The 17,555-nt window shown below is 46.4% G+C and overlaps 1 protein-coding gene across 2 annotated transcripts in view; it reads right to left on the bottom strand.

The window, feature by feature from the left end:
- Nucleotides 1–4,274: 4,274 nt before the first annotated feature.
- Slc6a2 (solute carrier family 6 member 2) overlaps nt 4,275–17,555 on the bottom strand; it is a 41,682-nt gene continuing 28,401 nt past the window's right edge. Inside the window, exons 6-15 of one of the 2 annotated variants that reach the window (XM_021169812.1) lie at nt 16,777–16,911; nt 15,483–15,586; nt 14,232–14,356; nt 12,797–12,909; nt 11,576–11,704; nt 11,009–11,108; nt 10,025–10,125; nt 9,606–9,773; nt 8,847–8,918; nt 4,275–8,306 (exon numbers count right to left, since the gene is read on the bottom strand). In XM_021169812.1, coding sequence (XP_021025471.1) covers nt 8,283–8,306; nt 8,847–8,918; nt 9,606–9,773; nt 10,025–10,125; nt 11,009–11,108; nt 11,576–11,704; nt 12,797–12,909; nt 14,232–14,356; nt 15,483–15,586; nt 16,777–16,911 — 1,071 coding nt within the window. In that variant the 3' untranslated portion in view covers nt 4,275–8,282. The remainder of the gene's footprint in view (nt 8,307–8,846; nt 8,919–9,605; nt 9,774–10,024; nt 10,126–11,008; nt 11,109–11,575; nt 11,705–12,796; nt 12,910–14,231; nt 14,357–15,482; nt 15,587–16,776; nt 16,912–17,555) is intronic. The other variant, XM_021169811.2, reaches the window with a different exon arrangement.

Raw genomic sequence — 17,555 nt, 5'->3', positions numbered from 1 at the left:
GCCTCGGACATGTCACTCCCTGATTGGCTGCAGCCCATTGGCCGGAGTTGTCGTCACGGGAAAGGCAGAGCACATGGCGTGGAAAGCTACCCCGGCACATGCGCAGCTTGCTTGTTTACTACTTAGAACACGGGTGTCAGTGCTATCAGCGCCATCTTGTAATGGCGAGTGTGAGGACGGCTCCTTACACCTTCCCACCACAATGATACACCAGAATTTCCATTGGCCTAAAAACAATGGCCATTGACTGAAACTATACAGCAAATAGACCTTTCCTCCTTGGCATTGCTTTTGTTGGGTATTCTGTTATAGTGCCAGGATGCTGACTACCACAGAACTGATACCAGATACAGGGCTTGTTGCCATGACTACAGTTGATGTTCTGACTGTGGTACAGACTTTTTGGAGATGTAGAAGGAATTTAGAAGAGATTGGACAATGTAGCTAGACAAGATTTGAAAAGCAGTAAGCAGAGCATGGTGGCTGAGGCTGCTGGACCAGAACACTGACAAAAACACAGACAGCAAGGACTGTGGGGTTTCAGATGGAAATGAGACGCTATCAGGAACTGAAGTAGAATCCACTCATGCTGCATTCTTACAATGGGCTTGTCTATATCTGTTCTATGCCCAAAGAGTTTGTGGAAGCCTGTATGTAAAGAGGATGATGTAATTAATTTTAAGAAACACGACTGATGCCTTCAGGCTTCTTTTGACAATGCTAGAAGTGACCTAAGAAAATTATAGGCAATCTTCTCTCTGGTGACTCTCTAAGGCGGGTCCACTCAGGAGAGCACAGGCCACAGAAGCAGCAGAACAGCTGGGACAGTGTTCTAGGGGCCTACATCTGCAGCCAGGAGGTGGGGATGTTCCACAACCCTCTGTGTACTGAACTTGCCAGGAGAGAGCTGGTCTCCCAGGAGTGTTGACACAGGCTTACAGACTCACAGGAGGAACAAGCTTCAGCCAGACACAACATCTAACACCAGAGATTACCAGATGGTGAAAGGCAAATGGAAGAATCTTACCAACAGAAACCAAGACTACTTGGCATCATCAGAACTCAGTTCTCCCACCACAGAAAGTCCTGGATATCCCAACACACTGGAAAAGCAAGATTCAGATTTAAAATCATATCTCATGATGCTGGTAGAGGATTTTAAGGACATATATAACTTCCTTAAAGAAACACAGGAGAACACAGCTAAACAGGTAGAAGTCCTTGAAGAGGAAACACACAAATCCCTTAAAGAATTACAGGAAAATGCAACCAAACAGGTAATGGAATTGAACAAAACCATCAAGGATCTAAAAATGGAAGTAGAAACAATAAAGAAATCACAAAGGGAGACAACTCTGGAGGTAGAAATCCTAGAAAAGAAACCAAGAACCATAGACGCGAGTCAGCAGCAGAATACAAGAGATGGAAGAGAGAATCTCAGGTGCAGAAGATTCCATAGAAAACATGAACACAACAATCAAAGAAAATGCAAAATGCAAAAAAGATCCTAACTCAAAACATCCAGGAAATCCAGGACACAATGAGAAGACCAAACCTAAGGATAATAGGTATAAATGAGAATGAAGATTTTCAACTTAAAGGGCCAGCAAATATCTTCAACAAAATTATAGAAGTAAACTTCCCTAACCTAAAGAAAGATATGCCCATGAATATACAAGAAGCCTACAGAACTCCAAATAGACTGGACCAGAAAAGAAATTCCTCCTATCACATAATAATCAGAACACTAAATGCACTAAACAAAGACAGAATTTTAAAAGCAATAAGGGAAATTGGTCAAGTAACATATAAAGGCAGACCTATTAGAATTGCACTAGACTTCTCACCAGAGACTATGAAAGCCAGAAGATCCTCCTCCTTCTTTTCTTACTCCTCCTCTTCCTTCTCCTCCTCTCCTTCCTCCTCCTCCTCCTCCTCCTCTTAATTTTTTATTGATTCTTGTGGGTTTCACATCATGTAACCCAGTTCTGCTCATCTCCCATCCTCTCATATCCGCCTTTCTCCCTAGCAACCTCCCCCACAAAATAAAACACACATGAATAAACACACACAAACAATAGAAAACATCTCATCATGGAAGCTGTAGTGTGTCAGCGTGTCCCACACTGTATCCCTCTGTTCACACATCTTCACTTGCAAATGTTCATTGCAATGAGTCATTGGGTTGATCGAGATCTCTGCACACTACCAAAGGCAAAACAAACACCAAGCCTGCCACAAAACCTTTGATCTACAATGGTCTTCTGCCTACAATATCTACTATTACAATAGTAATAGATCCCACACTCCACCACTGTGGGATTAGTCAACCAATATCTGATTTGACTGAAGGCCAATTCCATGAGCTAGAACCCATATCTGACACTGCTTGGTGACCCAGAACCTGAGATAGCTCAAAAAAGAGCAGCAAAATGACTCCTAATGGCATTCTGCTATACTCATAGATCTCTCCTTGCTCTTCCATCATCAGATAACTTCATCCTGCACAGGGCCTAAATGGATCTGTACCATGGTGTCCTAGAGCTGAAAGGAGAAGGGAACTCATGACCTATCCCTAACCCATATGCTCTCTGCAATTGATAACTATCTGCAAATGATAAGCTGGCTTTTTCCATCTAAGTCTAACTGGGGAACTAAACCATTCTTTGTTTGTTTGTTTGTTTGTTTGTTTGTTTGTTTGTTTCAAGACAGGGTTTCTCTGTGTAGCCCTGGCTGTCCTGGAACTCACTCTGTAGACCAGGATGGCCTTGTACTCAGAAATCCGCCTGCCTCTGCCTCCAAAGTGCCAGGATTAAAGGCGTGCACCATCACTGCCCAGTTTTCTTAAATGTAGGCTGCATGCCCAGCAATAGAAGACCAACAGAAAACAGCCCTGGAGATTCCTCATCTCACAGTGTCGTGCCGGGGATGTTTTATATTTTAGTCATGTTTCCTCTTCTTTCACCCTATAGTCCTTCGTGTATACATTATGGGCTCCAGGTCAGTGTGTTTATCTGAGTTCATGGATGAGTGAGGCTCTGTGCCTGTATCTGCTTCTTGTGCTTTCTTTTGGTCTCCCTTCCTTATGTTTGATTATTTTGTTCATTCCCAGTGTTAGTTCTTGTTCTATATTATTATGCTATATTTTATTATTATCCCATAGAGACAGGCAGAGGGTAGATTCAAATGAGAGAACATGAGGGAACAGGGAGGGGAAACTGTAATCTGGATATATTGTGTGAGAAAAAAAAATTGATTTTCAATAAAAGAAGACAAAAACCTATATTGACATCACAACTTCCCTCAAGCAGAGCCAAACATGAGCTCCAAGGGCCTAAGTGTGCCCACAAAAAAAATCTACACTAAATTGTGCATCCAGTTCAATCCAGCAGATTCTGATTCCTTTGAAAGCCAGGCCTAGGAATGACAAACCAAAACAAAAGTAGACAGCAGACATGTTGTCCCATGACGTTCACTTTGTATTTAAACAAAAATGTGTGGGAGCCAAGGGCATAGCTCAGCAGGGGATGGGGGGAGCGGAGCGTGTGCTCAGCACACTTGAGGGCCTGGGTTTGATTCCAAGTACCAGAGAAGAACAGAGTACAAAACAGGAGGAAAGGACCAAAAGAGGGAGGATGGTAGAGGAGAGGAGGGGAGGGGAGAGGAGGAGAGGGAAGGGAAGAGGAGAGAAGAGGAGAAGAGTGGAGGGGAGAGGAGAGGAGGGGAGGGGAGGGGAGAGGAGAGGAGAGGAGGGGAGGGGAGAGGAGGAGAGGGAAGGGAAGAGGAGAGAAGAGGAGAAGAGTGGAGGGGAGAGGAGAGGAGGGGAGGGGAGAGGAGAGGAGAGAAGAGGAGGGGAGTGGAGGGGAGAGGGGAAGAGAAGAGAAGATGGGAGGGGAGAGGAGCAGAAAGGAGAGGAGAGGGAAGAGGAGAAAAGTAAGGGAGGGGAGGAGAGGAGAGGGGAAGGAAGGAGAAGAGAAGGAGGGGAGAGGAAGGGGAGGGCAGAGGAGGGGAGAGGGGAGGGGAGAGGAGAGGGGAAGGGTGAGGAGGAGAGTGGAGAGGACTGCCAACCTTTGAGTTACCATCATATGCTCAATCTCCTCTGTCTCCCATCTCTTCCTTGGGGTCTCAAAGCGGCCCTTTGGGTGAAAGGTGGGTTACTGTGATCAAAATCTGTTCTTTGCCGGTCAGTGACCCATCAGAGACAGAGGCACTTGCCTTGTGTAACTCACAGCTCTTACATTCATGGAACAAGCACTCAAAACTGTACAACCCAATACACGGCACAGGAAATATCTTTTATTAGACTGTACATTTATTTGTTTTTTTTTTCCACGAAGAGAACTTTCAAAATAAATCCAAAGCAGATGCAGAGATCCGCACAATACTTGGAAGGTCCGTGACACGGAGAAGATGCGAATGAAACTATCCTATTTACACAGAGGAAGAGACAGTAGAGCAAGGACAGGTGCCCCCGACTTCACATTCACCAACCAGGGCCAGGCACCCTGCCTGTGGGCAGAGCTGTGGGTGCCCAGGCCGGCAAACACAGGGCAGAGCGATACCCTCTGCCTTCTCAATGCTACCCAAGCATCAAATCGACTGGGCTGGGCTTGACTTCTTCTCAAACATCAAGGCTTTCTGGCGTGAGATGAAAAGAAAACTCTGAAAAAGAGGATCTCCTGGACATACAGGAATATCGAAGCTCTGCAGGCAGAAACCTCTATTTCTAAGCCCAATAGATGGTCAGTTATGGGACACTTCTGAAAGCTTCTGAGCTGATCTGCTTTCTTCACTGTGACTTTAGCACAGGATGTTATTGTACTTTATTCTGGTTTATGTTTTCAATAGGATGTGTCCTTTGATAACATGATCAAATCTCTGTTTTATAGAGATGTGCCCCCCTCCCAAAAATCTAAAGATATAAAGTTCCTCTCTCAAGATATAGCTAATTGGCTGCAGAGCCACTGCTAATCAACTCTAAATGCTGTGCTGCTTCCACTACACCAGACACCGACTCTGATCACTTCCTCACCATAGTTTTCAAAAGAAATAAACACATGGAGTGAGTGAGCTTAATGGGGTAGAAATGATTTCTTTGGTAAGAGCGTGTCAATCTTACATTACCAAATCTAGAAAATCTAGACTGAATGACTGTGCAGCAGGGGACTAGCTTCCACCTGGGCAGGAATTAAGGCAGTTTTGGGACCTTTGTTGTGTAGGGTATCTGCAGTGAGTTAGTATCCACTTTCTCTCCTGTCTCACTTGACTCTAGAATGGAGACTGGCAGGCGGAGGCTAAAGTCTTAAACAAATGTCTCACATATCATAGAAAACAATTCTCTAAAAATCAGATTAACTATCAAAAGCGTCGAGTGTCACATTTGGTACTTGGGAGCATGCTGGCCCTGAGTGAGCCATACTACTAAAAAAAAAAAAAAAAAATCAGAGCACAGAAGGCAAGCAAGCAAGCATTACTTATGATGGCACAGTAGCCCCCTCTGGCAAGCGTGGGTGGAAAGGTGGGTACAGGTGACCTCCTAGCACCTTCGTGAGACCCTCCAGGAGCTTTCTGGGTGTCTCCCCGCTCCCCCATTAGAGCACCTGGGCATAGAGCCGCAAAGCACTTTGTCCCAGTCTCAGGAGCCGACTTTGCCACGAAGCAGCACCATTGCTTTAGTCTGGGGCTCATTCGGCTAGCACCACATTTTCAACTTCAACCCCTGGGAGGGAACAGTGTCTGCAGGCGAAGAGGCCACTCAGATGGCAACGAGAAAATGGTGGCCCTGTGCTGATCCAAGGCACCCAGGTTTTCTGAGCATGTGCTCTCGAGACAGTCAGGTGGACGCTTGCTTCTCAGGCCCCACTATTCAAAGGGTGACTTGTCATCAAAGGTGAGGACAATGCCTCTCAGGGAGCCAGTGGGGGGAGATGAGTAACATCCTTCTGCCCTCCTCCCAACACTTTGTTCTGCTAAGAAACATTCTTCCCCCTTAAGTGGTACTCTGTGCATTCTGTTTGGTGTCAGCCCACAGTAGGGTAAACAGAGAGATCCCTGGTGCTCTGGACTATGAAGACAAGATGAGGATGGAGGCTCCACCCAGATCCCTAGGGAGCAGAGACCTTGAGCAAGCAAGATTTCTCATCTTCTTACCAGGGAAGTGGGGAGACAGGAAGCAGCCTTCCTTTCTATGGGGCAGCTTGGAGGCAGGGAGGGTGAGCATGAATTGTTTAAATAATAGTACAATATATATTTGGTTTTGGTTTTTCGAGACAGGGTTTCTCTGTGTAGCCCTGGCTGTCCTGGAACTCACTCTGTAGACCAGGCTGGCCTCGAACTCAGAAATCTGCCTGCCTCTGCCTCCCAAGTGCTGGGATTAAAGGCATGCGCCAATATTTTAAAGGTAACAACTAGAAAGGAATTACTACTCATGAAAGGTGTTGAGGTTGTTGCTAGCAGGGTCCTGGCTTGCACCTACCTTGCAGTGGGGTGGAAGAGCTTTCTCTTCCCCAGGGCTCCAAGACATTTGCCAATGCGGGATGCCTTGAGCTGACATGGCCTTCTTACATGGAAAGACAAAATTTCCTCTAAGGAATAACTCAAGGACTCTGATTCGGGGGGAAATTTTGGCGGTCCTCAGAGTAAACTATCTTCCCATCCCCAGCTGGCCTCACCTGGCCTCTTTTTACAGCCTCCATGGGACATGGGAACATCCTAGTTTCTCCATGTACCTCCTATATAACTCTAATCACACACACACACACATGCACACGTGCACACCAACACACACAGACATACACACATACACAAGGACACACGCAGACATACACACACATATATACAAACATATATACACATACACAGACACACACAAACGTGCACTTATAGACATGTGCGCGCGCGCACACACACACACACACACAACCTAGGAAGGGAGTCCTACTATCACAATGGTAACCTATGATTCTAGATTTCAAGAAAGAGCATAAGAGACTCAAACCAGAAACATAAATCCCAAGGAGACGCCATCAATTTACCAAACCATTCTTTCCCTCAGTGAACCAAACCTAACCACCAGAGGGCAGTAGTTGCAAGTCTGTGTCACATGTGAAACGTAGAAACTTCCTGAAGCCATCTGCCTGTCCCCTCCAGTCAGAATACCCTCCCTGGACTTGAGAGGCTGGGCTGGGCTGGGCTGTGGTAAGTCCCATCGTGCCCTCCAAGGTGCCAAGTCAAGTAAGTAAGGAAACGGGCCATTTTCAGAGCCAATGGACTCCACTGCTCAGGACCCCTGTCTGCTGAGGTTCCCAGGGGAAGACCACAAAGAACCATGGCAGCCTATCAAGTTGTCCTACAACACCCACCTGGCCTCCCAGGACAGAAATCCCTGTGATGGGCATACATATCTGGCTTTAGAGGGACCCTGTCTCAATCCCTAGGAAGGTCTTGGGAACTACCCATATGTCTGACAGAACAAGACTAGCAGGTGGCCTTGGCAGGCACAATTTGTCTAGCGTTACCACCTTTCTAAGGGATCTGACTTTGGGGACTCCCTCACTGGTGGTGCAGCCTCATTCTTCCCCTAAAATCATGGTTTGGGGACTCTCCAAACATCAGAAGTTAGAGTAATATTCTAGAACATACCAAAACCAGCCTTTGATTAACTAGATAGCTAAGTAAGAGAGTTTCTGCCTAACGCCCTGCCCCCCAGCCTCAGAATATTCCACCAGATGCATTTTCAGTGCAAATAAAGCCCCACGCCCAAACAGAGGCTCAGATACCAGAGCGGTGACAGGATAAATGGAGAGGGGTAACCTGCACACCTTGGCCCCCCACACAGACCCTATCAGGCTTTGCTTGGGCTTTTGATATCTAACCAGAAGCCAATCTCCTCTCAGCCTGGGTGAACTGAAGATTTTGTTTATGATCTGAAGTACAAGCAAATCCGGGAGGAGTTTCTGCCAGGGCTGTGGACCTCAGCTGAGGTGTGCTCCAAACGCAGTAAGCCTGCCCCCAAGTCAGAGTTCCAGAATTCACGTCCCACTTCCTCCTTCCAGCCTCTTCCTTGAGGCTCACCAGTTCTCCATGCTCGCTTGCCTCCAGGCCAGATGAACAGAGGTGAACAAAACCAGCGTCACGGAATCATTAGTAAATGAGAAAATGGGAGCGACGGGGAAGGTGTCTTCCAGGAGAGGAATCCCAAGGTGGTATCCGAATGGGGGCAAAGAGGGTGCCCTGGACCTGGACGTTGGCACATGGGTTCCTCTTCCTCCACATTGCCAGGTTCAGATAGCCAGCCAGTGCCGCAACTGCAAAAGGACGGCAAGGCCACTACAGTGAGGACAGAGTCAGTGGGGACTTAGAGGAAGGGGTCAGCTGGTTGGGGCCACACGAAGCAAAGAGCAGACAAAACAAATAGCCACCTTGTTGACCCAGACCTCAGAACACCTTCCCTAATTGGTGCTAAGGCTGGATGCAAAGAAACTACCCCAAAAGAAGGAGGTCAACAGATATCCCCCTCACTGCTTGGGCCAGCGACATGCTATTAATGCCTTCAAGGTATAACATGCTCAGCTTAGCTTGGTGACACTAACATGACAACTCAGAGGCAGAAGAAAAGTCCAGCACTTGGCATCTCAGGATGCCAAGAAAAACAGAACAGCAACAGCAGGAGGCTGGCTGGACTCACAGCAGTCTCATCTCCTGCCCCCTTCACCTTCGTCCCTAAAATGAAGGTGACTGCCATTCAGACTTTCCTGTGACCTCTCTTGGGGGCACCCAACAGGGAACAACCAACCAGAACCCACCACATCCTGTCCCACACAACCCAAGTTCAGCTCTGCATCTACCTGGAACTGTCTCACGTCTCTCTGGGCCACCAGGTGGTGCTCATTCTCCGGAGTGATTCCGTAGGCCACTCTCTGTGAGAAGGGAGAAGGGAGGGAGCCTCAGGAGACCAGGGAAAGCAGCCTAGGGGCAAGGTCTTTGCCTTACAAAGTAGGGATATTTGAAAAGGCCACCAGCAATAGTTTGTGCAGCCAAATAAGTGTCATAATATACTAAGTCAGAATAAGAGGTATCTCTGCTGTGTGTGTATGATGTATATGTATATGTATATGTATATGTATATGTATATGTATATGTATATGTATATGTATATGTATATGTATAAGTATAAGTATATGTATATGTATATGTATATCATTTCAGAAACCCCTGGTTTAAGCTGATCATATTGTGGTGATTAGAAAAATGGTTGCAGGGCTCATACAAAGAGAAATGGGATATCTGAAGGCATCTCACACATTGAAAGGGGACAGGCATGGTGGAGCTTTGCCTTCTCATGTGAACAGCAGAGACAGCCATGGCACTGGCGGGAAGCACGCAGAAAGCACTTCCTGGGGCCAGGTTCTTTACTTAGTACCCAAGTGTTCTCTTCCAAGCTACACAGTATTATTCTCAGGCTACAGATGTAGACACTGAGGCTCAGGGTGGGTCTTCTCAGCAAATGAGGCAGGTACGCTGAATCAAAGTATCCTCTATCTCTGTCTTACCTCAACAGGACAGCCATGTCCACACTCATGCAACAACAGCCACCCAGAGCTCACCTCCCACAGGGAGCCACGTATGCTGAGGAACTTGTAGATGACATAGGCAGGGACCAGGATCATGGATGAGAGGGCGATGCCCCACCCGACCCAGTTGGCCCAGGCAGGATAGGTGTAGTCATCATAGGTGAGCGGCTTGAAGTTGATGATGCTGACCACCACCACAAACTGCAGGAAGGGAGGGGCAGAGAGGGAAGAATGATGCAGGGAGCAAGTGAGGCTGGGGCCAGCACAACAGCACCTGGGGGACCTGCCCGGACTCCCACTAAGATGGAACACCCTCCACACCCATTAAGGCCTGCATGACCAGGGCTTCCAGACCCCAGCACCTCCTTCCTTAGGAAATAAGTACGTACACCCTGCCCCCAACCTGGACTCAGCCACCCTACCGACAGGCACCCCAGCCACACCCTACCCACCAGGAGGAAGGCGGGGCTCACGAACTTCCAACACAGCCTCCAGTACAGGCCTGGCTTAAACCCCATCATCTGCTGGATGTCATTGCTGAACCTGTCCACACCTGTGAGCACATGGGGCAAGCGTGTCACAGGGAGCCCAGAGATCCAGGACTGGGGCCTCCCCCTGAAGTCATTCCATGAGAAGCTGTCAGAGTGCAGGGCAGGTGGCAGGAGACTGACACCTTGGAATGCAGGAAGCCTGGCAGGCACTCTGATGATGGCAAACAAGGGAGCTGACAGAGTCACCTTGCATGTGTCATTGTGATTATCTTACGAGACAGAAGCCAGAGCTCAGAGAAGGGAGGGCCAGACTGAGTAGCCAGGTGCCTGGATTCCAGCCTGGCTCTTTCTTCTAGCATAGGCTTTCTGCGTAAACAGTTTGTCTGTCCATATGTTTATGCACATGGACACCCTCAATCATAATCTAAGAGAGACCGTTAGACACTCTCTCTGCGATCTCTTTCATAAAGAGTAAGAATAAGATTAACCAAGGGGAAATGAGCAGTTAGAATACATTTGACAGTTTAGTAAGTAAAATCCAGGATATCTATTTAAATTTTAAGTTCAGACACATAATAGAAAAAAAAAATCAGTATTAGTAGATTCTATGCAATATTTGGGTCCTATAGATCTAAAACCATGTGTTCATTTTTCACCTGAAGTCCAAGTTTAGCTGGGCATCCTGTTTTGTTTGTTCAAGGTATCTGGTTTGGGGATCTGCAGCTCTCTACTGATTCTACTTCAGATGCGGGTACCGGGTGTCTCCCAGGTCTCACAGCCCAGTGAGCTGAGGATTGCAAGAGACTCGGACCTATATTTAATAGAGGCTGCTCACCTCTGGAGATCCATCCAGATGGCTGTCCTGGGCATGAAAAAACCCTTTTCCCCTCCAGATCAAACAGACTCCAGGAGTCCTAGAGATCAGAACTTGTGACACTCACTTACCATAAAACCAGGAAACTCCAATAGCCTCCATAAGCACCGCAAACAGAATGGAGGTGCCTGCTGCAAAGGAGTCCAGCAGAGTGAGGACATAAATCCCTCCCTGGGGCACAGAGAGAAAGGGCTTAAGTCATCCTTGGCTATAAATAGTCACCAGCTACATCTACCAAATCCCACCCATCCCTATTCCCACCTGCTCAGGGCCATGTTTACAAACATGCGTAATAGGGCTAAGGTATAGCTCAGTGTGTCTGTATTCTAGCGGAGGGCTCTAGGAGCTTCTAGCAGGAAGTGTTTTGTTTGATAAACAGTGTGATAAGCTTCCAGGGAACTTCTGCTGGCTCTAAGTCAATGAGTGGTAAATAATGATGCTTGAAGATCATCAGCCCCAGAAGTAGCAGAAGGCAACGGGATGTGCTGTCTTATCGACACAGTGTTTAACAGAGCGGTTGTGCTCAGCCTCATCCAAGTACCAAGTACCAAGTACCACCCCAGTACCAAGGCTGAGAATGTCTGGATTTTTGAAACACAGTCCTCGAAACCCCATGAGTATCTCATGTCCAGCCTCACCTTTGTTATGCAAAACAATGCCAGAAGGAAGGTGCTGATGGTGACAACACACGTGAAGAGTTTCCGGTGTCGCTTCAGGATCTGGAAGTCATCAGCCAGTCCAGTGATGACTGCTTCCATGCCTCCCATCTATAGAGAACCAGGATGGTGGGATGGGGATGAAGGGGTTCTTGTGGTTCAGTATAACCTCAGTTACATACGGATTTCCAGAAAATAACAGACCCTGCCTTCCTCCCAAGCATCTTTTCCCTTTTTTCTATCCCAAACTCAACCAAGCTCAAGTTATAAAGGATGGTGAAAAGCTAACTCTTTCCTGACTCAGCAACAAGTCCCTGACCCCTGACTAGCTCAGCCTGAGTGGGTAATGATGAAAAATAGAAAGTAAGGGATATAGTTCTCCAATGATACACTTTCTGGAAACATCAACCAAAGAACTTCTTCAAAGTGGGAACTTTGTCCCACAGTAGATGACAAGGGTTCCTTGTTGCCTTGGAAGCAAGTATCCCCAAGCAAAGTGATTACTTTAAATACAGACTCTTGGAGTCTATTCCTTACGAACCGCTGTTGGGACAGACAATAATCACACATGTCCCTTGCTCCTCTCCCCTGTCTTTGGAAGACATTGTTAGTCAACATCAGTACTCTATCCTGAGCTCTGGAATGAGTCTCAGACCCCTTTCCAACACAGCGCTCTGGCAGAGCCACCAAATGAAAAGCAAAGACAGTAAGATCTATTGGCTAGCTCCTCCCTACATCATTTAAGAATGAAGGGTGGAAACAGATATAAAAGGATGTCAGGAATTTAACTTTGCACATGACTAAATAGTAATAATAGTAATAATAATGATGATGATGATAAAAAAAAAACAGGGATCTAGTAGCAAAACAGGGTCCAAAATGTTTGAGTTGGTTGTCAGTAATAAAATTTAAAGGATAGGAAAGTGCTGGGTCACAGAATGTTCTATCCATGTCCTTTCTGAAGTCCGGCTCCCCATCTGCAAAGGCAGAGTGCTGGGCTGGCGTGTCAGAGGCCCAGTACAATTTGGAGTTCCCGTAGGTTCTGGCTTTGATCTAGGCTATCATTTGGAAGGGAGACTCACTTCATTGTTTGGATTAAAATAGTGCCGTTGGAAACAGACACCAGACAGCAGCAGCCCTACAGGCTGAGTGCTGGAGTGGGTTGCAGGGGTGGAGAAAGGTGTTCTGAGAAGGTTCACTCACTGAACTATCTAGCCCCAGAGCCAGGAGCATCAAGAAGAACAGGACGGCCCAGAACGTGGATCCTGACAGAGTAGAGATGGCTTCTGGATACAGGATAAACACAAGCCCAGCTCCTGTAAGAAATATTAGGGCCTGATCAGTGCCTGGCAAGTGGTAAAGGCTGAACAGAGCAAGGAACTCTACCCTAGCCTCAGGACATTTGGTCAGGCATGTGTAGGCAGCGGCAGTGCAGACTTGGGATCTTGGAATGAGTAATGGAGCCACAATTCAGTGTGCTATTATCTGGATCTCTATTTCCCAAGCTGCCTTGTGTCAAAGACTTGATCTCCAACTGGTGCAATTGTGTATTGGTTCAAACTTCAAGAGATGAAACCCAATGTAGTCTTCCATTCTTTGAGGATGCACCCTTTAGGGAGATCCTAGGACCCAAGTTCCTTCTCCCTCTCTCTGCTTTACACCTTGGTCATTAGGTGAACAGATTGCTCTGTCACATGGTCCCACCATAGGCCCCAAAACAAGAGCGTTAATTAGACATTGTGAGTAATCCTGTTATTTCATACATCAATTATCTTGGGTATTTTGTTAAGAGTAATACAAAGCAAATGAACACAATCTGTGTATCAAACAAGCAGCAAAGAGAGCAGCACGTTGCCTGAACAGCTCTAAGTCATGTGTGGCCAACCTGCCTTCCACTTTGTGGGATTCTACTCTGGTTCTCAGAAATTCATGATCCTCGGGATCCATTAAAGGCTGCCCTTCCCTGGGTCTCATCTTCCTTATGGCCTTAAGAACACAGAAGGCCATAGAGAAGAACAGAGGTTCCAGAGTCAGGCTGACTGGGGCCAAATGCTAAAATCACCTCTCACTAGCCCAGATTTAGCTTAAATCCCCAATCCCTCATCTTTAAAGAGAATCTATTAACCCCTGCCTTGTAGCTTTGTGAGAACTAAGGGGAAGGAAGTATGCTGGTACGTATTGAACATAATTTGTCCCCACTAAAATTCATGCTCAGGCTTGCTCCCCAAAATAGTGATATGAAGAAGGTTGAGGACCTTAAAGAGTTAATTAGATACTAGTAAGATTAACCCTCTTTTTTAGGAGTTCCTACTCTCTGAGGGTTAAGCGGGCTCTTAGGATAAATCAGGGCTGTCCCTCTAAGCATGACTCTTTGGACACCCAGACATTTCTACTACTTCTCTATAGTAAGATAAACAGATATGACCTACACCAGAAGTCTAACTGATAACAAGTCTTCATGCTCTGGATTTCCAGAGGTTTAATATAGCTAAAATTGCCAGGATGATGGCCTCAAGGGAAAGTCTAACAGATGGGGTCCAGAAACCTCCATAGCCAGACCTCTCCAACTACAGAGGCATTATGAAGCCAGCTCAGTCTTTCTTCATTTAGCTGGAAGCAAAGTGGTTTGGCCACCTACCTTCAGTGGCAACATCCTCAATATTGACCTTATGTTCATGGGCCATATAACCAAGGATGGAGAAAATGGCAAATCCAGAAATAAAACTGGTAACACAGTTGATGGTGCTGGTCAACAGAGCATCCCTGGTAGAGAGAGAGGCTGCTAATGACAGTCCACATGACTCCATCCCTACTCTGCCCACCAACCACTCGCCATCTATGGAACATTCAGTCTGATCCAGCCTCAAAGGTAATCTCTCCTTTCCATTGTCCTCCTGTCACATGGACCCCGAAGCCTTGCCATCACTGGGTAAGTACCTGCTGGTACAGTGCATAGCAAAGAGCTAACCAAAAGCATGCAGTCAACTCTTGGGGATCAGAGTTACTCCTCCCATAAGTAAACTCTGGCTTCCTCTGTCTCCCAGCTCCTTGTATGCTCATTTCAGAGTGTTGCTATGATGAACCACCCTTCACTCTTGCCTTATTTCTAGTGACTTTTAGCATATACTCATCATAGCAAACAAAATAAATCAGCTCATTGATCCACAGACACACTGCCTCTCTGGTTTTGTCCATAGTGTTCCTTACCATAACTTATGCCATCGGCTCTACATCTGTCTACTGTAATCTCAACTAATCTCCCAGACTTGCCTCAGGTATACTTCTAGACTCTTAATGGTGGCAGTCTACTAAAGGGATGATGACCACCCCATTTTCTGACCTCCCTAAAACCTTTCCTGGCTGAATATTCATCCTGTTCTTTCTTGGATCAAAGATAGTTATTCTGCCTTAACTGTTAAATGGAGTGAGAAAGGGAGGCCCAAATCTCCCAGCTCTGAAGTCCTCATAGCACAAGGCCTGCAGGAGGTAGTAGTACGTTTTCATTGATCCAAACTGGAGGTTTCTTCTGTGTCCTGTCTGCCCTGAAGTCTTACTTCTGATACAGCTAGCTCTCACCAGCCTGTTCTTTCTGTCCCTTCCTGACAGAGTATCTGATGGACAGAGTCAAATAGCTTCATCATCTCTTGAAGCCATGCCATGCTCCTCTGTCTCAGTGATCATTCCCCATGGGCTCCTATAGCTGCTGACCTCAATTTTTCCCAAGAAGTGTTTTCTAGTGAAATCTGCTCCTTGTACCCCATAGACCACATCGAGGTTCTCAGAATGACCAGGATGGTCCACAGGGGAAAGTCCCATCTAGATAAAACCCTCTCTGTTCCTACAAGGGCCAACTCCTTTTAGTGCTAGAAAGCACTAAAAGGGTGCTTACCTGTAACAGTTGTTGTCAAATTTATTGTAACTGGCAAATGCAATCAAGACTCCAAATCCAGCCCCCAGAGAAAAAAATATCTGGGTTGCAGCATCAATCCATACCTGGAACCAATAAATAAAACTCATCACCATCTCTATTTCCTACAGACCGGACAACAGCCCAGAGAGTACTATAGACTAGGAAATGTGGTAACAACCTGGGATCTCCCTAGATTCTCCTGGAGTCAGACACCAGATTAATCATGTCCTGGTGGAGCCCAGCAGATCCATTTAATGCCCCAGATTTTGAAGAAATGTAATAAACTAGAAAATCTAAGCTAGAAATGTTGACAGGGAAAGACAAAGGGTTCTGGCCATCTCAGCAGTTATGAAGATGAATCTTAAGAAGATAATGATGGGCTGGTGAGATGGCTCAGTGGGTAAGAGCACCCAACTGCTCTTCCGAAGGTCCAGATTTCAAATCCCAGCAACCACATGGTGGCTCACAACCATCCGTAACGAGATCTGGTACCCTCTTCTGGAGTGTCTGAAGACAGCTACAGTGTACTTACATATAATAAATAAATAAATCTAAAAAAAAAAAAAAAAAAAGATAATGATTTCTTCAGGACTTCCCCATGCAGATGGTGACAACCAATGAGAGCCTTAGGACACAATGGAGTTTACTTTTCTATCCACCCTCCCTGGTGACAAAAGTAGATGGCTGGTGCACTAAAGCTCTAACCTCTTCTCCAATCTCTATGTCATGGTTTGGCCCTAATCAATCTCACCTCTCCAATATACACGCTTAGAGATCCATTATATATTTATATATTAAATATGTGTATATTGTACATATTATAATAATATTATAATTACATCAGTACACCTAAGGCACTTGAGTGGGATAGTGTTTGCCATGTCTCTACTTGCTATTATTCTGGATTTCCCCAACCTTCTACTATAATGGCAGATTCATTCACTGAAACTGCACTAAGGACTCAGCGCCTGCATAGCTGACTGAATGAGGAGAAGCTAAATAGGTGCATAACCCATGGAAACCTGCTCTGCTTCAAAAGTTTCAAGATGATCCATGGTCTGTGGTCTATCATCTTTCTAAGAGTTACACAGGAAAGAGATTGCTTATTGGGCCTTGATCTACAGCACAGTGGTAAGCTAGACACTCAACTAAGAAAGACACATATTTAAATAAACCCCTCTTAATGCTATGTTACTACACTCATCACCTCCCAACCCTGGGAGGCCTCCTTCCACCTGGCCATTGGGTAGGTAGGTGAACCCTGGGCACTCACCGTGGCCTCCTTGAGGCGGTAGAAGTCAATGTGCAAGTAGGCATTGATGCCATTGGAGGCACCAGGCAGTGTGACACCATGGACCAGGAGCACAAACAGGACAAAGTAAGGCAGGGTGGCTGTGATCCAGACAACCTGAGCAATACACAAGATGGCTGTGAGAATCCCACCCTGACCATGACCTGGGGAGGTACTAGGACAAGGACACCGGGTCTTTTCTCGGACCACAAACATGCCATCCACCACTTCCCTTCTCCTAGTGTTGGAGGTGCCATCATCATTTCAGGGCCAGGTCCTCGGCCTGACCCCAGGGACATAAAAATAAACAGATGCAGGGCTCCCTTGGAAAAGCTTGGAACTGATCAAGTCAGTCACTGAGAGAATAGAGATGAGATGAAAACTGAGGTCACCAAAGGCAAACACTAGGATTTTCAAAGCCCTTGATGCCTCGTTTTCAACAGAGCTGCCTCTCTTTACTCTATCTTATATGGAACTCTATATAAGAAAATGTAAGGCAGTGTTACTCCTGTCAGCCTTGCCTCTGTCACACTACAGGCATGGGTTGTTAACACCCAACTTACAGGCAGGGTATTTAAAAGTACCTGTCCTTCCTCCTCCTCCTCTTCCTCCTCCTCCTCCTCTTCCTCCTCCTTCTCTTCCTCCTCTTCCTCCTCCTCCTTCTTCCTTCTTCTTCTTCTTCTTCTTCTTCTTCTTCTTCTTCTTCTTCTTCTTCTTCTTCTTCTTCTTCTTCTTCTTCTTCTTCCTTCTCTCTCTCTCTC

Source organism: Mus caroli, chromosome 8 (genome assembly GCF_900094665.2).
Source record: "Mus caroli chromosome 8, CAROLI_EIJ_v1.1, whole genome shotgun sequence".
In the NCBI taxonomy this organism is placed as follows: Eukaryota; Metazoa; Chordata; class Mammalia; order Rodentia; family Muridae; genus Mus; species Mus caroli.
The sequence above is the reverse complement of the archived record's forward strand: the minus strand, read 5'-3'. Positions and strand labels throughout refer to the sequence as shown.